Source organism: Ranitomeya imitator, chromosome 3 (genome assembly GCF_032444005.1).
Source record: "Ranitomeya imitator isolate aRanImi1 chromosome 3, aRanImi1.pri, whole genome shotgun sequence".
In the NCBI taxonomy this organism is placed as follows: domain Eukaryota; kingdom Metazoa; phylum Chordata; class Amphibia; order Anura; family Dendrobatidae; genus Ranitomeya; species Ranitomeya imitator.
The window spans coordinates 107,379,802-107,403,956 of record NC_091284.1 but is presented as its reverse complement, the minus strand read 5'-3'; the positions used below and the strand labels follow the sequence as shown (position 1 = coordinate 107,403,956).

Genomic DNA, 24,155 nt, shown 5'->3' with positions numbered 1-24,155 from the left:
ATGGGGTCACTTGTGGAGGGTTTCTACTATTTAGGTACATCAGGAGCTCTGTAAATGTAACATGAGGCCCGCAGACCAATCCATTAAAGTCTGCATTTTAAAATGTGACTACTTCCCCTCCGAGCTTTGATGTGTGCCCAAACAGTGGTCTCCCCCACATATGGGTTATTAGTGTACTCAGGACAAACTGGTCAACAAATTTTGGGGTCCAATTTCTCCTTTTACCCTTGAGAAAATAAAAAATTGCGAGCTAAAAATTATTTTTAGGACAAAAAAAGATTTATTTATTTTCACGGCTCTACGTTATAAATTTCTGTGAAGCACTTGGGGGATCAAAGTGCTCACCACACAGCTTGTTAAGTTCCCCAATAGGTCTAGTTTCCAAAATGGTGTCACTTGTGGGGGGTTTCCACTGTTTAGGCACATCAGGGGCTCTCCAAACGCGACATGGCATCCGATCTCAATTCCAGCCAATTCTGCATTGAAAAAGTCAAACGGCGCTCCTTCTCTTCCAATCTCTGCCATGCGCCCAAACTGTGGTTTACCCCCACATATGGGCTATCGGCATAGTCCAGAAAAATTGCACAACTTTTGTGGTCTAATTTCTCCTGTTACCTTTGTTAAAATAAAAATTTTGGAGTGAAAAGATCATTTTTGTAGAAAAAATGCGATTTTTTTTTTTTTTTTTTTTTTTTTTTTTTTTTTTTAATTTTTTTTTTTTTTATTTTCACGGCTCTACGTTATAAACTTCTGTGAAGCACCTGGGGGTTTAAAGTGCTCACCACTCATCTAAACAAGTTCCTTAAAGGGTCTAGCTTCCAAAATGGTGTCACTTGTGGGGGTTTCTACTGTTTAGGCACATCAGGGGGTCTCCAAACGCGACATGGCGTCCGATCTCAATTCCAGCCAATTCTGCATTGAAAAAGTCAAACGGCGCTCCTTCTCTTCCAAGCCCTGTCGTGCACCCAAACAGTGGTTTACCCCCACATTTGGGGTATCGGCGTATTCAGGAGAAATTGCACAACACATTTTGTGGTTCATGTTCTCTTTTTACACTTGTGAAAATAAAAAAATAGGTTCTGAATTAAAATGTTTGCAAAAAAAAGTTAAATGTTATTTTTTTCCTTCCTCATTGTTTCAGTTCTTGTGAGACACGTAAAGGGTTAATAAACTTCTTGAGTGTGGTTTTGAGCACCTTTAGGAATGTAGTTTTTAGAATGGTGTCAAGTTTGGGTATTTTCTGTCATATAGACCCCTCAAAGTGACTTTGAATGTGAAATGGTCCCTAAAAAATGGTTTTGTAAATTTTGTTGTAAATATGAGAAATCGCTGGTCAACTTTTAACCCTTATAACTTCCTAACAAAAAATAAAAATTTGTTTCCAAAATTGTGCTGATGTAAAGTAAACATGTGGGAAATGTTATTTATTAACTATTAACATATCTCTCTGATTTAAGGGCATAAATAGTCAAATATTCAAAGTTTGAAAAATGCAAAATTTTAAAAATTTTCGCCATATTTCCTTTTTTTTCATAAATAATCGCAAGTAATATCGAAGAAATGTTACCACTAACATGAAGTACAATATGTCAAGAAAAAAAAATCTCAGAATCAGTGGGATCCGTTAAAGCGTTCCTAAAGGGTTAAAATAAGATAAAAAAAATCCACTTTCTTAATCCCATATTAGGGAAGCTTTTCAGTATAAATAATCTCGCTGCTGGTGTTTCTTAAAGGCTGTATTTCGTGTAAATGTTTTGTGTATATTCTTTCTATGTAATTTTCCGCAACAAGCTCTTGTTTGATCTAACAAATCTGCCGCATTTCCATATTTAATATATTCATAAAAACCATTGTGGTAATAGTACCGCAGTAGCACAAGGGATTAGGTGCATCAAATGCTTTTTATTATCTATTTGACATGTGCAGCATTATTTTCTGTTTTCAGACATTAATTACAATGATAGCTCATCTATGTGTCAGTAATCTGCCTATTCATTTAGGAAAATAAGCTCTTGCTCTATTCTTGCCAGTAATGAGTCCAAAAGATAAGAAAACATCAGGCGAGGCTAGGAGGGCAAGTCAGCAATTTCAAAACAAATAAACAATGGAGCCAGTCAAGAAAAAAAATGATATATTTATAGCAAGAATTCAGCAGTAGTATGCCGTTTTATTTCTTCCTTAAGAAGACTTTTTCTGAATATAGATTTGATTGTGTTTTTTTTTTTATTTTTAGCGTGTTAACATGATAATTTTGAATATATTATTATTTTTAATAACACCAAAGATGTCAATATTTTGAAAACTCTCTTAAAAAATACTGCAGATAATGCCCTCCTCCACTACGCTCCGAAGTCCACCCTTTGGACCTAATAACCAACATGATTTGGGTGGCCAAATGTGTCACATCTTCCCACTCTAGTCCCAGCTATGTAAACCATCATACTAGCAACAAGATTGCAACTTATACTGACTATTTCGAATTAGAGAGCAGCAGATCAGGCAAAATTCTAATTCACCAGGATGTGTGATTCACAGAGAAGTTGTATCTCCTTTATTATCCTTGGAGGTCTTTCCAGGTGTTCCAGACCCCAGAGCATAATATATGTAAGATGTAAAAATAAAAGTTAGACGTTCTGACCTAGAATGAAAGGAGATTTCAATTTGAGTTGCGGTGTTAAGTGTTGCGAGGACCGTACAGGTAATGGTGATGACTGGAGGGGCCGGAGAGGTGAGTAGTGAGCTGAGTATAAGGATATTTTCTGTTTTTGCATATTTTGTAATTTTTTTTAACCTTATGGTGGTTGTTTATGCTCAGAAAATGACAAACAGGGTAGATTTTTGTAGAATTTGAGTAAAATCAAATTAGACTTGAATATATTCACAGATCTCTACTCCGAATACAGGATGTAGAACTTGCCATGATTTGTTTCCTACTGCTTTTTTTTTATGCCTTTATAGCACTAATCTCACAATCTAAGTTACCAGAGTTCTTAGACAAATGCATTCACTAGAGTAGAGTGAATTTTATCAGAAGACAATATGGAAGGTTTTTGTGAGTTTGAGAGGAAGGCAAAATGCAGATTAAAAAACCTACGCAACCTAAGGATAACTTAAGCACAACATGCAAATAATAATCTAAATAATAATAATAATTATCTTTATTTTTATATAGCGCTAACATTCCGCAGCGCTTTACAGTTTTGCACACATTATCATCACTGTCCCCGTTGGGGCTCACAATCTAAATTCCCTATCAGTATGTCTTTGGAATGTGGGAGGAAACCGGAGTACCCGGAGGAAACCCACGCAAACTCCTTGCAGATGGTGTCCAAGGTGGGATTAGAACCCAGGACTCCAGCGCTGCAAGGCTGTAGTGCTATCTACTTAGCCACCGTGCTGCCCTATGCAAATATTTTCTTTGTACAGATTCAATGAAAAGTAGGGACCTGCGTGATGGAAGACAACAGATTTAAGGCTGGGTTCACATTACATTTCCTCAGTCTGTTAGACGGACTGCGTTACACCACAGCATAACGCAGTGTAATGCAGTCTGTTAACGCAGCCATTAAGCCCTATGTTGGACGCATCACTAGCGCACGCCAGAAATGAGTGACGTACCCTGGTATGCGGGCTGCAGCGTTTCCGGGTCCATCACCGCTAGTGCAGATAGAGCATCTGCTAGCTCTATCTGCGCTAGCGCGATCACATTTCGGCACTTGAATTAATGCAGCCCGTTTAACGCATGTGTTGAACGGGCTGCTTTAGCGCAATGTGAACTTAGCCTAACCACTTAATCGGAACTAGTATTTAATTTTGACATACAGAAGTAGCAAGTATGAATCAAGACCACCGTAGCATGCTACTATGGTATACTTAGCAAAGCCACTTGTTTACTATTTAATGAGGCAACCACCCTACACAATGGCACAGTGAACCTTCACTTTAAGTTTGGTACATCTGTATACAAAGTGAACTGAAATTCAACCAGGTAATATAAAGGGCCCCATTCTTTGTGGGAGAAGATGGCGTTTTCAGTGATACCTTTGATCTTTTTTTGGGGGGAGGGAGGCTTGTTTTTTAGTAATTTTAATGGTGATAATCATATGGCTAATACTACAGGTCTTTTTTTACATCAGTTTGTACAATAAACAGCATTTTTAGTAGCAAAATATTTTCTGTCATTTTTTCATACTTTATTTTGAACATTTAAAAAAAAAAACATTTTTTTGCCTTTTTTTTTTACCCCCAGTCAGCCCCATGCAGTATTATTGTTTTACCATTAGCCCTTTATAATAATTCTGGCCCATATCCTGTAATAATGTCCTATTTTATGTAATAAGGTACCCAAATCCTGTAATAATGTCTTCAGTCCTATAAGAGTATCCTTCGTCTAGTATAAATGGTCCTGTCCTGTAATAATGTCCCCTGTCATGTAATAATGTTTTTCAACCTACAATAATGGTCCCCATCCTATAATAATGTCCCCCATCTGGTAATAATGCTCTCAATTCTGTAATTATGTTCTTCACCTTGTAAAAATGTCTCCAATTCTGTAATAATGTCCTCTATCCTGTAGTAATGGTCTCTGTCCTGTTATAAAGGTCCCCTGTCCTTTAATAATGTCCCTCAACCTGTAGTAATGGTCCTCCATCCTGCAATAATATCCCTCCTCTTGTAATAATGTCCCTTGTCCTGTAGTAATGGTCCCCCATCCTGCAATGATATCCGCATCCTAGTCCCCATCTTGTAATAATGTCCCCATCTTGTGCTTGTAACAATGTCCCACATTCTGTCACTCTTTACCAACACATTAAAAAAATTCCTTCTCACCTGGATGAACAGTGTCCTCTTTCTCCTCCACAACCAGGGCGCAATAGCATCAACATGATGTGTGGCCGCGACGGAGATGCAGACGTCAGTCACCGGCCTTTGATTGGCGGTGACCAGTACTGGTATTGCGATGCAGAGAGCACCAGATGGCACACGCCACTCAATGAATTTAGTCTGTCTTCTCCATGAAGTGTGCCTTTGTGCACCCTGGTAGAAATGTTACTCCAATTAGGAACTGCAGTAGAATTCCTGGCATAAGAAAGGACACTTTTAAAGAGTTTGATGGGCAGGAGTAAACACGCTCAGTCATGCCTCGGCCTTCTTCCACAGCTACACCCATTTTGACAGAACTAATTCGAAACTGGCATGAAAACATCTAAATTCATAGCATTGTTGTTCGACTTATGCAATCATTTTTAATTTTTTCAAAGTTTTTTATACAAATTTACTAGCGAAAAACTGTGATGAATTATAGTTTGAATGGAGAGGGGGTTGATTTTCACAAAGAGATTGTCTTATTGAGAGACTTCACTGTAAACACAATTCCATATTATTGCTATAGAATAAAAATGAGAATCTGGATCCGGCCACTTTACATCTCGGTTACAACTGAGATTTGCAGTACATAAATTAACAATAGAATAAAAATTGTAACATCTTTATACCATCTCCCTGATGGATCTTAACTCTGTTACTCTGTACACAGGAGCATCTGTTGTCCAGATAAACAGTCTATCGACGCTTGTACAGCACAACCAGTTTCTTTTTTACTTATTTTATGATATATTATTTTAATACTGGCTGCAGTACAAACCAGTGACTGAAATGGTTAATTCCTTTTCTTCCAAATACCAATTTTTCTGCTTCAATGCAGATCGGAAGAAAAATCAATAGAAAAAGGTAGGGTGAGGTGAATCTGAATTTATTTTTCTGCTTAATTTGTCAGCAGATGACATTTGAACCTGTAATGAAATATCACAATATAAGGCTTGTTGTAATTGCTAATCAGACTGGCCCTTCACCCAAGAGAGAAACAAATAAAAGTAGATTACATCTGAACAGTGACATTTTTTTAAATATCATGTTTTCCCTTAGGACATTGTTAAAAGGATGCAAACTTGTAGGAAGCTGCTAGATCTCACTCTGACGTCTTCACATTGTCTCAGTCACGACACAGTGCCATGGTTTGTTACAAAATATCAAGTTAATATGATATATGTCTGATGCATGTACCCTGCTTACAAGTGTTAGGATGGTTAGAGAGTTTGCTGGAAAATTACCTATTTTTTTTAGAAAAGAGAATTTGGAAACATAGTAATGTTACTTAAAAACAAAATACTGTATATACTCGAGTATAAGCCCACCAGAGTATAAGCCGAGCCACCTAATTTTGCCACGGAAAACTGGGTAAGCTTATTGACTCGAGTATAAGCCGGGTATGCATTGTCCCCTCATCCCTTTCCTGGTATGCCTGGCACCCTGTTGTGAATTCAGCTTTTGGGCTCCCTCCAATGGTTGTAGAGGGTAATGCAGTTGTGCCTGGACTGCAGGATTGGACAGGTGTATCTACTAATTGCAAAACTGACTGGGGTATATAGCTTTGCAGGATCCTTTAGTCAGTGCCAGTTTTCCATTGTTCTGGAAGGATTCACTTCCCTGCTGGTCTCTCCAGTTTGCTGTGCTTTTCTACAAAGATAAGTCCTGGCTTTGTTTTTGCTGTCCACCTGCTGTGGACCTTATAGTTCTGTGCATTTTCATGTTTTTGTCTTGTCCAGCTTAGTCTGTGAAGGATTTTTTGCAGCCTAGCTATTTCTCTGGAGATGCAGATATACCCCCCATGTCTTTAGTCAGATGTGGTGATCCGTATTTTCTGCGGTGGATATTTTCTAGTGTTTTTATACTGACCGCATAGCACTCTGTTCTTTTCTTTCTTTTTAGCTAGTATGGCCTCCCATGCTAAAATCTGATTTCATTTCTGCGTATGTTATTTCCCTCTCCTCTCACAGTCAATATTTGTGGGGGGCTATCTATCCTTTGGGGATTTTCTCTGAGGCAAGATAGGTTTCCTGTTTCTGTCTTTAGGGGTAGTTAGATCTTAGGCTGTGCCGAGGGGTCTAGGGAGTGTTAGGTACCCCCCACGGCTACTTCTAGTTGCACTGCTAGGTTCAGGGTTAGCGGTCAGTACAGGGACCACCTTCTCCAGAGTCCGTCTCATGCTGCTCCTAGGCCACCAGATCATAACAGCACCCCCATTGCTGTCCTGGTATGTGGCTCTGCCGTCTTGTCCTAGTATGTGTGGTTCCCCCCGTCCTGTCCTGGTATGTGGCTCGCTCATCCTGTCCTGGTATGTGTGACTCCCCCGTCCTGTTCTGCTATGTTTGGCTCCCTCCTGTCCTGTCCTGATATGTGTGGCACCCCCTGTTGTATGCATGGCTCCCCCAGTCCCGCATGGCTCACCCCCCATCTTATCGTTGTAAGCATGGCTCACACCCTCCCATCCTACACAGCCACCTCATGCCGTTGCTGCATCTCTGTTGTGCCGGCACGGCAAGCTCTCCTATGCTGAGCGGTCACATGGTACCACTCATTAAGTTAATGAATATGCGCTCCATGCCTATGGGAGTGGAAACGTGTGCATATTCATTCCCTTAATGAGCAGTACCACGTGACCGCTCAGCACAGGAAATGCCCCTGGGATGGAGATGCAGCGACGGGTGAGTATGATGTCTTCTGTTAGCCGGCTTCTGCCGCAGCTCCTCCGCTCCCCCGCCGGCTTTTGGGACAATGACTCGTGTATACGGCGAGGGGGCATTTTGTGCACAAAATATGTACTGAAAATCTCGGCTTATACACGAGTATATACGGTATATTTTATGAATGGAAGTCAGCCACTAGAACAAAACTGATGGAGTTGAATGACATTGTTCTACAATTACAATTATGTGATCATTCAAGATCTGACTATTGACCCCATTGATCATAAAAATCATTGATCTGTGTCCAATGTTAAATGGAATGGTGGTTGTGCATACTTTGCCTCAGCTCTTTTCACTGTCTATGGGACTGATGTACATTGCTTGTACTTGACTATCTATGTGAGTCCCACAGACAGTAAATAAAGCAGCATAGGACATATATGACTGCTCCTTCATTCAAATGATGGGCAAAAGACACTTGTTATTGTAACTGATAGGGTTCCATAAGTCAGATCTCCAGTGAACATGCTTCTTACCTATTCCAAGCCCAATATTGCCATTTTATGTGTGGTTCTACCATTACTTCCCAGCAGCACGCCCACTGTCTTGGGGTGATAATTTACTTAGATCTTTCCTTCATTCTCTACATCTAATCACTCTCTCATTCATGTTACCCACAAGACAAATACATCCCTAGAATTAGACCTTTTCTTAACTTTGTCTCTGCAATACTCTTACTGTTGCTCTTATTCTTTCTCGTCTGGACTATTGCAACTTTCTACTATTTTGTCTTTCTCTTACTAAACTCTCCCCTCGCCAATCCATCCTGAAAGCAGCAGCTGGATCATATTCATCACAAACTGCTGCAATGTTTCCTCTATCCAGTTCTAGTCATTGCACTAATTCCACATCCACTACAGAGTCCAATATATAAGCTTATCATGCTCCTCTCTCATCTCGGTCACTCTACCCATGCCGTCCATTCCGCTAATAAAGTAAGACTAACATCCTCAATAATCCGAACCTCCCTCTCCCATCTTCAAGACCTTTCACGAGCTGCACCAATTCTCTGGAATGCACTACCCAGCACAATTCCATTCATTCCCAATACACAGTTTTAAGCGTGCCCTAAAACCGTACCTCTTTAGATTGACCTATCGCCTCCCTATTCCTATTTTGTCTTTCCAAAATTTCCTTCCAAATCTCGTAGCATCTGTTTATATAGCCTCCATGTACTTAATAGCCCTTTGTACAGTGCCTTGCGAAAGTATTCGGCCACCTGGAAATTTTCAACCTTTTCCCACATATCATGCTTCAAACATAAAGATACCAAATGTAAACTTTGGTGAAGAATCAACAACAAGTGGAACACAATTGTGAAGTTGAACGAAATGCATTGGTTATTGTACATTTTTGGGGGAAATTCAAAAACTGAAAAGTGGGGCATGCAATATTATTCGGCCCCTTTGCTTTCAGTGCAGCAAACTCACTCCAGTAGTTGATTGTGGATCTATGAATGATCCAATGTTGTCCTAAATGCCTAATGATGATAAATATAATCCACTGTGCATAATCAAGTCTCCATATAAATGCATCTGCTCTGTGATAGTCTCAGAGTTCTGTTTGAAGCACAGAGAGCATCATGAAAACCAAGGAACACAACAGGCAGGTCTGTGATACTGTTGTGGAGAAGTTTAAAGCCGGATTTGGATACAAAATGATTTCCAAAACTTTAACCATCCCAAGGAGCACTGTACAAGCAATCATATGGAAATGGAAGGAATATCATACCACTGCAAATCTACCAAGACCCGGCGTCCCTCTAAAATTTCATCTCAAACAAGAATAAGACTGATCAGAGATGCAGCCAAGAGGCCCATGATCACTCTGGATGAACTGCAGAGATCTACAGCTGAGGTGGGACAGTCTGTCCATAGGACAACAATCAGTCATACACTGCACAAATCTGGCCTTTATGGAAGAGTGGCAAGAAGAAAGCCATTTCTCAAAGATATCCATAAAAGGTGTTGCTTAAAATTTGCAACAAGCCACCTGGGAGACACACCAAACATGTGGAAGAAGGTGCTCTGGTCAGATGAAACCAAAATCGAACTTTTTGGCAACAATGCCAAACGATATGTTTGGCTTAAAGTTAACACAGCTCATCACCCCGAACACACCATCCCCACTGTCGAACATGGTGGTGGCAGCATCATGGTTTGGGCCTGCTTTTCTTCAGCAGGGACAGGGAAGATGGTTAAAATTGATGGGAAGATGGATGGAGCCAAATACAGGACCATTCTTGAAGAAAACCTATTGGAGACCTGAGACTGAGATGGAGATTTGTCTTCCAACAAGACAATGATCCCAAACATAAAGCAAAATCTACAATGGAATGGTTCACAAATAAACATATCCAGGTGTTAGAATGGCCAAGTCAAAGTCTAGACCTCAATCCAATCGAGACTCTGTGGAAAGAGCTGAAAACTGCTGTTCACAAACGATCTCCATCAAACCTCACTGAGCTCAAGCTGTTTGCCAAGGAAGAATGGGCAAGAATTTCAGGCTCTCGATGCACAAAACAGATAGAGACATACCCCAAGCGACTTGCAGCTGTAATAGCAGCAAAAGGTGGCGCAACAAAGTATTAAGTTAAAGGGGCCGAATAATATTGCACGCCCCACTTTTCAGTTTTTGAATTTTCACAAAAATTAAAAATAACCAATACATTTCGTTCAACTTCACAACTGTGTTCCACTTGTTGTTGATTCTTCACCAAAAATTAACATTTGGTATCTTTATGTTTGAAGCATGATATGTGGGAAAAGGTTGAAAAGTTCCAGGGGGCCGAATACTTTCGCAAGGCACTGTATCTCTGCAGTACAGATATTGGCTGGTGACCGGTTCATGCAGCGTTATGTGAATACCCTATCTATTATATTGAGGGCTGGACCTTACAATACAAGCACTTTTTACCATTTTTACCTTCTGTGCCTCTCCTATTTCCTGATAGATTGTAAGCTTGTGAGCAGAGCCCTCACTCTTCTTGATATCTTTTGAATTATGCATTACTCTGCTGTGACTTTATTGTCTGTACAAGCATCCTCTGAAATGTAAAGTGCTGCGGAATATGTTGGCACTATAGAAATAAAAACTATTATAAAAAAATAATTATTATCCATTGGACAGGTCATAAGTTGTAAGTGTAGGATAACCCTGTTAACCAATTAATGACGGCCAATTGCATGTATAGCAGCAGTAAGTGCTTTATTGTTTGAAGAAATCTCTGGAGTTAAGCCCGTTCCATGCCGCAAAGATTTGGGCCCACACTTATACCTAATGCGATTGAAACTATCTCTGATCGTAAGAGATTAACCTCTTAATTCAATGTTGATCTTCATATCTGCATTAAACATGCATCAACATGATGACCTTCACTTCTGATGATTAGATGATGTGCAAAAGCAGCTGAGGGCGTTATGAATGCTCCCATGACTGCCATAAAACCCAGCCGCAAACATAATATATGAGCACTCCTAGATGATCGGATAACACCCAATCATGCTCGGATAAGACTTTATCCGAGCATGTTCGCTCATCACTATAGAGCTCACTTCGGCAACCTAGGATGCACTTCCACGGCACTGCCATATATACATGATCCCCTATACTGCGGCAATCCGTTTCTGATGAAGGTCAGGGTTAGGACCGAAACGTTAAATATTATTGTGGATTGCCATTAAAATGTTTGTTCACTCACTTTAAAATTGAGTGCTGAGATTTTATATTTATGGACTGAACCCCTACTCAAGCACTACATTCTCCCTGAGGCAGTGCCTAATAGTTCTAAGGCATGCTCGAAAGGGAACAAAGTAATTTTGAAGTTTAATAAATTAAACACTTGCTACCAATTTGTGATTAACTTGTTTTAAGAAATCCATCTACAACCCCAATTCCAAACATTTGGGACACTGTGTAAGATGGAAGGAAAATAAGAATGCAGTGATTTGGAAATCTCTTATTTAATTGACACCAGAACTTGGAAGATTCAGAAGGTGAAAATTAGGCATTTTTCTATTTCATTTGATAAAAATTAACTCATTTAGAAGCAACACATGAATAGCCGTAACACATCTAAAAAAGTTGGCCCAAGATGATGTTTACAATTGTGCAGCATCCCCTTTTCTCACAACAGTCTAAATGTATGGGAAGTAAGGAGATCAATTGCTGGACTTTTGAGAGAGGAATGTTGTCCCATTTTTGTTGATGCTCAATAGTTCTGGGTCTTATTTGCTATATTTTTAATTTCATAATGCACCAAATGGTTTTTGTTGGTTGGATGTCTGGAATGAAGGCTGCCAGATCATCATCAGAACTCTTCTTCTGCAAAGCAGTTCTGTTGTGATGAATGCAATGTGAGGATTAGCATGGTCTTGAAATATGTAAGACCTTCTCTGAAATAGACATTTTCTGGATGGGAGCATATGTTGTTCTGAAACCTCTATATAGCCATAAATAGTGCCTTCCACGATGTGTAAGCTTCCCAAGCCATAGGCAATAATGCACACCCATATCAGAGATGGAGGCTTTTGAACTGTGTGCTGATAACTGGTTAGATGGTCCATTGGGGATACAGCGTTCATGGTTTCAATAAAGAAGTTAACATTTTGATTCATCTGAACGCAAGTTTTCTTTTTTGCCTCATTTTAAATGAGATTTGGACCAAAGAAGGTGGCATCATTTCTTCTTCTTTGCATGACAGAGCTTTAACTTCCATTTGTGGATTGTTTAGTCAATGATTTCTGGAAATATTCCTCAGCAAGTGCAGTGATTTGTATGAACCAATCTTGCCTGTTTTTGATCTAATGCTTCCTGTGGGCCCTTAGATCATGAGGATCCAATATTGACAATAGGCATTGTCCCTTGGGCACTGGGATTTCTCCAGAATCTCCAAATCTCTTGATATTATGAATTTGCGATGGTGGGATATTCAAAGTCTTTTCAATTTTACGTTGAGGAACACTTTTCAGAAATTGTTCCACAATTTTAGATGCAGTTGTTCACAGATTTGTGAACTTCTGATGATATTTGCATTTTAGAAACTCTGCCTCTCTAACATACAGTCGTGTGATTTTAATTTTCCATTAGTACCTCTTACTTTTCCTCCCTTTTGTTAATCGTGTCCCAACTTTTTGGACTTGTGTTGTTGCCATAAATGTCTAAGTTACTTATTTTTTTTTAGTTGAAATGCAAAAATATCTAACTTTCAATTTCTGATCTGTGATTTATGTTCTATTGTGAATAAAATTTGACTGTTTGACACTTCCAAATCCTTGCATTCTTGATTTTCTTGAACTCCTTTTTAACTGGAATTCTTGACTTTAGATAATGTTTTCTTGAAATGCCATGCAGATTATAAAGTTGAATGGCGCTTGTGACTAACTTTTACCTACTAAACATAAAGTCTGTTTTGTTTTTGAGACACAAGTTATTACCTCCCTTGGTATAAAGATATTGCTGTTCTTTGTGACAGCAATGATAGACATCCATTATTGCTCGATATGGGGTTGTCATTTATAAAACGCAGTTCGTTGTTTTGCTTGAAAATAGCTGTTGGAGGAGAAATAATATTCCTACCTGCATGTTTCCTGGTTTTGTATCTCCACTATCACTTAGTTTCCATTACTTTTTCAATGCAGTTTTAATAAGTATATTTCTCCTTAAGTGGCTCCAGTCATAACTTAAGGTACCGTCACATTTAGCGACGCTGCAGCGATACCGACAATGATGCCGATTGCTGCAGCGTCACTGTATGGTCGCTGGAGAGCTGTCACACAGACAGCTCTTCAGCGACCAACTATGCGAAGTCCCCTGGTAACCAGGGTAAACATCGGGTTACTAAGCGCAGGGCCGCGCTTAGTAACCCGATGTTTACCCTGGTTACCAGTGTAAATGTAAAAAAAATAAACAGTACATACTTACATTCCTGTCGCGTCCCCCGGCTTTCTGCTTCCCTGCACTGTGTAAGTGCTGGCCGTAAAAGCAGAGCGGTGACGTCACCACTGTAATTGCTTTACGGCTGGCCGGCGCTGACACAGGATGCAGGAGGAGTGCAGGGAAGCAGAACGCCGGGGGGACGCCACAGACACCGGAATGTAAGTATGTTGTGTTTTTTTTTTTTTTTACATTTACACTGGTAACCAGGGTAAACATCAGGTTACTAAGCGCGGCCCTGCGCTTAGTAACCCGATATTTACCCTGGTTACCAGTAAAGACATCGCTGAATCGGCATCACACACGCCGATCCAGCGATGACAGCGGGAGATCCAGCGACAAAATAAAGTTCTGGACTTTCTGCTCCGACCAACGATGTGACCACAGGATCCAGATCGCTGCTGCGTGTCAAACACAACGATATCGCTAGCCAGGATGCTGCAACGTCACGGATCGCTATCGTTATCGTTCTAAAGTTGCTCAGTGTGAAGGTACCTAAAGTCAGGTTCCCCTTCCCACATACTATACCACCTTACACGGGGACAAAGAGGAAGGTGCAGATGAAAGTGCCGGTTACTTCATCAGGTGAGGGGGCATACTCATTGGCGACGTCACTGGCACAGGGCCCCTCATAGTACGCAAAAGTGTCTCTGCCAGTGGGAGGCGCCACCCGCCGTCAAGCACAACGATATCGCTAGCCAGGATGCTGTAACGTCACGGATCGCTAGCGATATTGTTGTGAAGTTGGTCTGTGTGACGGTACCTTTAGCCAGGTAATCCTAGAGAAAATACAAAAGAACATCATGTTCCTTAGGGTGGCTGTGGGAGAATCATGTATGCAGCACTGTGGTGGGAGTCACTTGCTTCACTTCATCCTTTTAGAGTGCCAAGTTTTCATATACATACTGCTCTCGGTTAAGTATGAGTCCAGTGTATCTTTTGATCCTGTCATTCGTCCAAACACACAATATTTTGTGCACAATTTAGCACAATATTGTACCCTGCCTTTTAAAGGTAATCCGTCAGTTTTTTTTCCAAATAATCTGCCTTTCTGCAGCAGTACATCACTTATTGGACTGCTTGTTGTAGTTTCAATAGGATCCTTGTTTATTTGATGTAGATGTGGCAGGGGTAATGGCCCCTTCACATTAAGCGACGCTGCAGCGATACCGACAACGATCCGGATCGCTGCAGCGTCACTGTTTGGTCGCTGGAGAGCTGTCACACAGACAGCTCTCCAGCAACCAACGATCCCGAAGTCCCCGGGTAACCAGGGTAAACATCGGGTAACTAAGCGCAGGGCCACGCTTAGTAACCCGATGTTTACCCTGGTTACCAGCGTAAAAGTTAAAAAAAAAACCACTACATACTTACCTACCGCTGTCTGTCCCCGGCGCTCTGCTTCTCTGCACTCCTCCTGTACTGACTGTGAGCACAGCGGCCGGAAAGCAGAGCGGTGACGTCACCACTCTGCTTTCCGGCTGACCGACGCTCACAGCCAGTACAGGAGGAGTGCAGAGCACAGCGCCGGGGACAGACAGCGGTAGGTAAGTATGTACTGTTTGTTTTTTTTTACTTTTACGCTGGTAACCAGGGTAAACATCGGGTTACTAAGTGCGGTCCTGCGCTTAGTTACCTGATGTTTACCCTGGTTACCAGTGAAGACATCGCTGGATCGGTGTCACACACGCCGATCCAGCGATGTCCACGGGAGATCCAGCGACGAAATAAAGTTCTGGACTTTGTTCAGCGACCAACGATCTCCCAGCAGGGGCCTGATCGTTGGTCGCTGTCACACATAACGATTTCCTTAACGATATCGTTGCTACAACACAAAAAGCAACGATATCGTTAACGATATCGTTATGTGTGAAGGTACCTTAAGACTTCTGAGCTATGTATTACCCCAACCACCGCCCCGATGGGCAGCTTCATGTGTATACTGTGAATCAGTGGTGTGGCGTTGTTAGGCAGATTTGCTTGACTGCTGGTCCTGTGAGTTGTAGTCATCTAGTAATAATACCCTGCACATAAAATACTGATTGTCTGAACTGCAACATGCCTAATTAGCAACACATCACTGCTGCTCTCAGATTAAATAGCAAAAACCTGCAGACAGATTACTTATGAATAGGGCAGCATTTAATGGTAATTAGTCCACTTCAACAGATTTCAACATTACAATATGACTTCATGAGGTTCTTGTTTTCATTTTTCTTATAGGAAGGAATTCTACTTACCGAGGATGCTTCAGAGCCCCAGAAAATGGAAGTGACATATTTCCTGCATCATTCTTCAACTTGTCTACAAATGTATGCTTGGATTTCTGTTCTACTAAAGTAAGTGAAATTTACTGATATTCAAGCTCTTATATTTTGTTTGATTGAATAATAATTAAATCACATAAGAAGCGTTTACTCTAAGGCTCATCAATGCTGTATGCAGTTTATACTGAAGGTCAAGCATGTCTGGTAGTCAGCTCTTAAAAATCCTCAGAACAAGTTTGTATTTGTTCCCTAATAAAATGATGTAATGATTTCTTTCTAATGATGTGCGCATATGGCATCTTTCAGAGGCTGACGTACCAGCTGACTTTTTGGCATTGTTTTTCCTAAAGCATCTTGTTTGGTGTCTGTGAAGATCTGAGGTTATGGGTCATATTAATCACCTAGGCAGGTTAACGATGCAATTTTTTTAATTTCTCCAGTCCACAGTCTTATAGCAACTCCAAGTAGATGGCCACTATGAGATAACACTAGTTCACAAGATCCCAATCCAGGACGGGTAGTTCCACTGCCCCTGTACCAGTTGATACCTACTGTTTCCAAACTTTTGGTTGGCCCACAGCTTTTTTTTATCTCCCATCGGTATAGTCTGCAGAGACAGTATATGCTCTTCCAGATGACTGACACCATAACTGTAACATATGTATCCAACTCCTGCTAACAACAACATATAGTACAGTCCCAGCAAGTACAAAAGATTTGGCAAATGACAGAGTCTAACACTTTTGCTGGCTTGCCAGGGATTAGAACCACTGTGACTTCGGGGCATCCATGGTCAACTACCCATGCAATAGCACCCCGTTTTGGTGGGTCCCCACAAAGAAGAGGTAGTGGCAAGCTTTGAAAGCTAACCAACCACATTGAGGTATGTGGCCAGATGACCTGATTGCCCTAATGTGGGTTCTCCAAACATCTTCATGGGTTCATTGATGGGCAGTGGAGGAAATCTGTATTACACTTGCTGGAGCCATGGTTCCTTGGGCTGATGTCCTGTAGATTCTCTATAGAAATAGAGGCAGTCCCCTTGTTATATTTCACAGCTTTGATTCAGCGCATTGTCCCACAAGATTGGGGAAGATGGGGGGAGATAATCCCTCATTCTTCAGTTGTTAAATTAGCTTACATATTTATCATCCAAGTTGTACAGACTATTACACTGCAGGGGGCCGATACATAATCAGCAGGCATTCCACAGATTAACATAAAACATGAGTCAACATAGAAAATCATATGAAACAATGGTTCATGTTCCTTCACCTACTGAACAAAGGAACATTACATCTGTCATAATTAAGAATAATTCAACTCCGCAGCAGTGGCCAGATTGACGCTGTGTTGTCATTGTGTTTTTGGTCATTTTTGTGGTAATTTTTCTGCTGACTTTTTTTTCGTCTCTGTATATATTAACTAGTGTAAGCCACGTAAATAATCAGTCATTTATTTTTGCCGCTTATTTAGGCATAAAGTACTTGAAAGAAGCTAAAAAATACTTTTTTCAAACACTGCACAAAAAGACTTTAAAATTAGAATATGCCAACTTAGGTACTGTGTGTTTCATCACTAGCTTATTCAATATGTCTTCAGAAAATATGATAAAACTGACCAAAAGTAATTCTTATGAAGTTATGTTTTGATAATGTGTTTTTAGGGCTTTCCATAAAAAAAGGAACCTTAAAATATTTTAGTTTTGACTTGGGGCTACAGGATGATAATTCCTTTTTTAAGGCATGCACATCAGACTTAGATTGGCTGAACCCACTGATATCGATTGGTTCAACTGAGGATCTAATGTGTATGGGAGCGCCTTCCGACTGATGGTCGCTAGAGATGTTGGTGTCGAATATCCAATTTTTAGTTCCCAAACTCATTATTCTCCTGAAGATATGCCGTCTTTCGACTTGTCAGTTGGTTGCTTTCTCATAGAGAAAACTGGATTACTCAGACAAACGAGCGCTCTTGTGTATGGGACAGTTAACTGAGGTGTGTACCGGCCAAGCGATAAGCCACAGCATCGTTCAGCTCACATTAATCTAGCGTGCAGACTGGGACAAAAAGAGCATAGGGTAGGGAAATTAGAGAAAGTCCATTTAAACTTCTAGTGGTCAATATAAGACACTGTCAATACTATGCTCTAGATCAGGCTTCCACAAACTTTGGCCCACGGACCCATGAAATGTGGCTCACTGCTTTCTGCCACCTTGGTGCATTAGCATCAGGTGTAAGAAACATCTATAAAGAGAAGGTCTCCTCATGATGACTTTTGTGAATAGCCTCACAGAAGGGCAGATCTGGAAGTTGCACATAATGGCCTGGGGTTGGTACTGTGGAAACTCCTGCATTTACATATCCTGCCTTTGTGTGATTTCTTCAGGGAAGCGTTAACTGTCATGATACCGATATTGGAAGCTATTGGTGTCACTACTGCAGTGGTGGGAAGACCTATCCTGGATGTTAATGCCCGTGCTCTCAAGATAAGATAGATTGAGGACCCTACTTTAGATAGACAAGCAATAGTCTGTATGTATTCCCCTGTCACTCTCTGGTCTGAAGGGGCTTATTGTATTAATGCACACGGCTGGTAAGTGCAGATGACGCCATCATAAGCATGAGCGTCCCACTAATGCGTCTGCTGATGCAAAGTTTGACACACATTAAGGAGCTGGCGTCTGCAGCAGAGGAGGAGGGAAGCCTTGATGACAGTCAGCCATTGTCTGCTCAGGAAACTCTCCTGGACGAGGTGGCAGACGAAGAGGAGTAGGGGGAGGATGATGGGGATGAATATTTATGGGAGGAGGATGCTTCTCAGGGGGCAATACAAACTGGTGGTGTGGCAAGGTCAGGTACAGGGTTTTTGCGGGACACAAGTGATGTTGATTTGCAAGAAAGTGCTCCTCAACCCAGCACAAGCAGTGAATTGACACCTGGAACATTGGCCCACATGGCTCAGTATTCCTTGCGTATCCTAAAAAGGGACCCCCGCATTATCAAAATGATGACCAATGACGATTACTGGTTGGCCTGCCTCCTGGATCCACAATATAAAGGAAAATTACAAAATATCATGCCACATGAGCACCTTGAGCAAATATTGGCTACCAAACAAGCAACTTTTGTAGACCGTTTGGTTCAGGCATTCCCAGCATACAGCGGCGGTGATGGTTCTCACGCGAGCCTTAGGGGGCAACATGGCAGAGGTGTTAGAGGTGCACAAATTCAAAGTGCCGTTGGACAGAGGGGTTTTATGACCAGTTTGTGGAGTGATTTTGCAATGACCGCTGACACGACCGGTACTGCTGCATCGATTCAAAGTGACAGGAGACAGCATTTGTCCAGTATGGTTACGAACTACTTTTCCTCCCTTATCGATGTTCTCCCTCACATGTCATTCCCCTTTAATTACTGGGCATCTAAAATAGACACCTGGCCTGAATTGGCAGAATATGCATTACAGGAACTCGCTTGCCCTGCTTCTAGTGTGCTATCAGAAAGAGTCTTAAGTGCTGCTGGTTCAATACTGACCGAAAAAAGGACACGTCTGGCTACCCAGAATGTTGATGATCTAACCTTCATTAAAATGAACCAATCATGAATTTCAAATTATTTTGCCCCACCTTCCCCTGCTCACACGTAGCTTGCCGGAAAAATGTCTTGCTTTTGGCCTCCTCTTTCTGACTTCTCCAATTCCTCCAATGCAGCTGCTGAATTTCCAACATAGGCCATTTTTATACCTCCCTAAATGGGATGACTCCCCCCACAGGGCTGTGGTCACCACCTGGCGCAAGCACCCATGCGAGTGCCGTTTGCCTGGACAGGTGGGTGTGCCCACTCTTTAGCAACAGCACTGGCACAGGGTCCCTCATAGTGCAATGAAGTGTCTCTGACGGTGGTGGTGCACAACCAACGTCAGACACACCGTTGTAATATGAGGGGCCCTGTGCCAGTACTGCCGCCCACGAGAGAGTGTTGCCCCCAGCTCGGACAGTGCTCTACTACTTGCTATACTTACCTCTCCCTGCTCCACCACTGTGTAGTCTGTGCTGTCAAATCCTTCAATGGCACTGCCAATACAAATTTGTTGAAATGATAGATGATAGTTAAAATATACAGGGGCCCTGGCCTCCATTTAGACCAGTTAATACTTTGCGCCTACTACCACTGTCTGCTACTCAGTAGAGGAGCCCACCCCTGTACCTAGCTATGCCACCTGTTTAGTCCTGTTACCAATTTTGAACTGCGTTTAGCCTACTTTATTTTTTGGGCCTACTAACTGTGTCTGCCACTCATTACAGTTGTACTCCACTGAACAAAGGGGGCTGGTTAGTCCTGTTACCAATTTTGAACTGCATTTAGCCCACTTTATTATTTGGGCCTATATCTGTGTTTCCTCCTCATCCTGCCCATTGCCCAGCCACTGCTAGATGAGTCTGCTGGTACATTGACCCAGACCTCTACATTCCCCTTGCACTCTACACAGCTTGAATCTGACCTTGCTGAAAAGGTACCGTCACATTAAGCGATGCTGCAGCGATATAGACAACGATGCCGATCGCTGCAGCGTCTCTCTTTAGTCGTTGTGTGGTCGCTGGAGAGCTGACACACAGACAGCTCTCCAGCGACCAATGATGCCGAAGTCCCCGGGTAACCAGGGTAAACATTGAGTTACTAAGCGCAGGGCCGAGCTTAGTAACCCGATGTTTACCCTGGTTACCATTGTAAATGTAAAAAAAACCAAACACTACATACCTACATTCTGGTGTCTGTCGCGTCCCCCGGCGTCAGCTTCCCTGAACTGTGTAAGCGCCGGCCGTAAAGCAGAGCGGTGATGTCACCGCTGTGCTCTGCTTTACGGCTGGCCGGCGCTGACACAGTGCAGTGAAGCTGACGCAGGGGGACGCGACAGACACCGGAATGTAAGTATGTAGTGTTTTTTTTTTTTTTTACATTTACAATGGTAACCAGGTTAAATATCGGGTTACTAAGCGCGGCCATGTGCTTAGTAACCCGATGTTTACCCTGGTTACAAGTGAACACATCGCTGGATCGGAGTCACACACGCCGATTCAGCGATGTTAGCAGGTGATCCAGCAACGAAATAATGTTCTGGCCTTCTAGCTCTGACCAGCGATGTCACAGCAGGATCCTGATCGCTGCTGCATGTCAAACACAACGATATCGCTATCCAGGATGCTGCAACGTCACGGATCGCTATTGTTATCGTTCTAAAGTTGCTCAGTGTGAAGGTACCTAAAGTCAGGTTCCCCTTCCCACATACTATACCACCTTACACGGGGACAAAGAGGAAGGTGCAGATGAAAGTGCAGGTTCCTTCATCAGGTGAGGGGGCATACTCATTGGCGACGTCACTGGCACAGGGCCCCTCATAGTACGCAAAAGTGTCTCTGCCAGTGGGAGGCGCCACTCGCCGTCAAACACACCACCGTACTATGAGGGGCCCTGTGCCAGTGCCAAAGTGTGGGCCCCCCTGCTTGCTCAGGATCACAGTACTTGCAAAGTTGAAATACTTACCTCTCCCTGCTTCACCGCCGTGACGTATTCCGCGTTTCCTGGGCCCACGAAAATCTTGAGCCAGCCCTACCCCCCACAACTTTAGCCAAATGACCCACAGTTTTCAATGCCTAACTATTATTATAAAGTAAATTAAGATTGACAAGCTTAAGTAATAAGAATTGATGTTTTTGGCATTAAAATGGGCACTGTAGGTGTTTTCCTGTCCTCCACTAACTGCCGACTTTGATTCCCCATTGACTTGCATTGGGTTTCGTGTTTCAGTCGGCCCCTGACTTTTCGCAATAATCGGCCGATTTTACCCGACCCGACTTTTGACAAAGTCGGGTTTCGCAAAACCCGACTTGATCCTAAAAAAGTAAGTCGCTCAACTCTGCTGCACAGTATAACTTTTTATTGTGATGGTCCTTTAAGTAGGAAAACATAGTTTGATGTGCTTTCCTAGACTGTGAAAACAATGGCATGCCTATAGATGCTAGTTCTCTGCTTTCATAGAAAAGTATTTAGAATTGAGAGTCCTCAGTGGTTCATACCTTTTAATGGCTAACTTAAAAGATGGTAACAAATTGCGAGCTTTCGAGACTACTCAGGCCTCTTCATCAGGCATTGACGAAAAGAAATTCTGGAGAATCACATATTTATGCACAAAAGGTATCAACCACTGGGGACTCTCAATTCTAAATATTTTTCTATCTACTGGCTAACACTGTACCAAGATATATATCTTTCCTGTATCTCCTTTCATAGAAATTCTTGAATGTACAGATGTCACCGTCGCAAGGGTATTTTGCGAATTGGTGCCTACTTGTATAGTAGAACTATTCTGTTGTGAATTCTGTGGCTGAATTCACTCCTGTGGTCACAAGTGGTACTGCAGCTTCTGAGCTTTCTCCCTCAGGTGTTCTGGTGAGCTCGTTATTTGTGGTAGGATGGGCATTGACCTATCCTTTTCCTCGGCTTTCCATCCTCAGACTAATGGCCAGACCGAAAGAACCAATCAGACCTTGGAAACATATCTGAGATGTTTTGTTTCTGCAGACCAGGATGATTGGGTGTCCTTTTTGCCGTTGGCTGAGTTCGCCCTTAATAATCGGGCCAGCTCGGCTACCTTGGTTTCTCCATTTTTTTGCAATTCTGGGTTCCATCCTCGTTTCTCTTCAGGACAGGTTGAGTCTTCGGACTGTCCTGGTGTGGATTCTGTGGTGGATAGGTTGCAGCAGATCTGGACTCAGGTAGTGGACAATTTGATCTTGTCCCAGGAGAAAGCTCAACTTTTCGCTAATCGCAGACGCCGTGTGGGTCCCCGACTTCGTGTTGGGGATCTGGTTTGGTTATCTTCTCGTCATATTCCTATGAAGGTTTCCTCTCCTAAATTTAAACCTCGTTTTATTGGTCCGTATAGGATTTCTGAGGTTCTCAATCCTGTGTCTTTTCGTTTGACCCTCCCAGACTCCTTTTCCATACATAATGTATTCCATAGGTCGTTGTTGCGGAGATACGTGGCACCTATGGTTCCATCTGTTGAGCCTCCTGCCCTGGTTTTGGTGGAGGGGGAATTGGAGTATATTGTGGAGAAGATTTTGGATTCTCGTGTTTCTAGACGGAAACTCCAGTATCTGGTTAAATGGAAGGGTTATGCTCAGGAAGATAATTCCTGGGTTTTTGCCTCTGATGTTCATGCTTCCGATCTTGTTCGTGCCTTTCATGCGGCTCATCCTGGTCGGCCTGGGGGCTCTGGTGAGGGTTCGGTGACCCCTCCTCAAGGGGGGGTACTGTTGTGAATTCTGTGGCTGAATTCACTCCTGTGGTCACAAGTGGTACTGCAGCTTCTGAGCTTTCTCCCTCAGGTGTTCTGGTGAGCTCGTTAACTGCTTCATTACTTAACTCCGCCTGATGCTGCTATCCTTGCTCCTTGTCAATGTTTCAGTGTTGGATCTGAGCTTCTCCTGATTGTTCCTGTGACCTGCTGCTCTGTATAGCTAAGTGCTTTTTGCTTTTTTGTTGCTTTTTTTCTGTCCAGCTTGTCTTTTGTTTTGCTGGAAGCTCTGAGACGCAAAGGGTGTACCGCCGTGCCGTTAGTTCGGCACGGTGGTTTTTTTTTGCCCCCTTTGCGTGGTTTTGCTTTAGGGTTTTTTGTAGACTGCAAAGTTCGCTTTACTGTCCTCTCTCTGTCCTAGAATATCGGGCCCCACTTTGCTGAATCTATTTCATCCCTACGTTTTGTCTTTTCATCTTACTCACAGTCATTATATGTGGGGGGCTGCCTTTTCCTTTGGGGAATTTCTCTGGGGCAAGTCAGGCCTATTTTTCTATCTTCAGGCTAGCTAGTTTCTTAGGCTGTGCCGAGTTGCCTAGGTAGTTGTTAGGCGCAATCCACAGCCGCTTTTAGTTGTGTTTAGGATAGGATCAGGTGTGCAGTCTACAGAGTTTCCACGTCTCAGAGCTCGTTCTTGTATTTTTGGGTATTTGTCAGATCACTGTGTGCGCTCTGATCGCTAAGCACACTGTGTTTCTGTATTGCCTTCATAACACCTGTCATTAGCAAACATAACACTATTCCGATTAATGAAAGCAAACATTTATCTCAGCTGGTAATGCTGTGCTATTTCCTTGGATTGAAAAATGATCTTTACTCTATAGAATATTTATAGAATATAGTTAGTTAATGATATCGGCATCCATAAGTCTCAGTCATGTGGGTAAATATGACATGTGTTAATTAGGGTTGTCCGCTGACAGAGGCAATTTACTAGGTGCAGAAACTATAGTTCATACATTGTCAACTCAAAAGTCAACCTTTTCCTTACACGGGGTCATCTTATAA

The 24,155-nt window shown here is 42.1% G+C and overlaps 1 protein-coding gene across 1 annotated transcript in view; it reads left to right on the top strand.

Annotated features, from left to right (window-relative positions):
- Positions 1–24,155, top strand: part of WSCD1 (WSC domain containing 1) — a 372,647-nt gene that overhangs the window by 193,629 nt on the left and 154,863 nt on the right. The window contains exon 5 of the mRNA XM_069761266.1: positions 15,744–15,859. Within this exon, the coding sequence (XP_069617367.1) occupies positions 15,744–15,859 (116 nt within the window). The remainder of the gene's footprint in view (positions 1–15,743; positions 15,860–24,155) is intronic.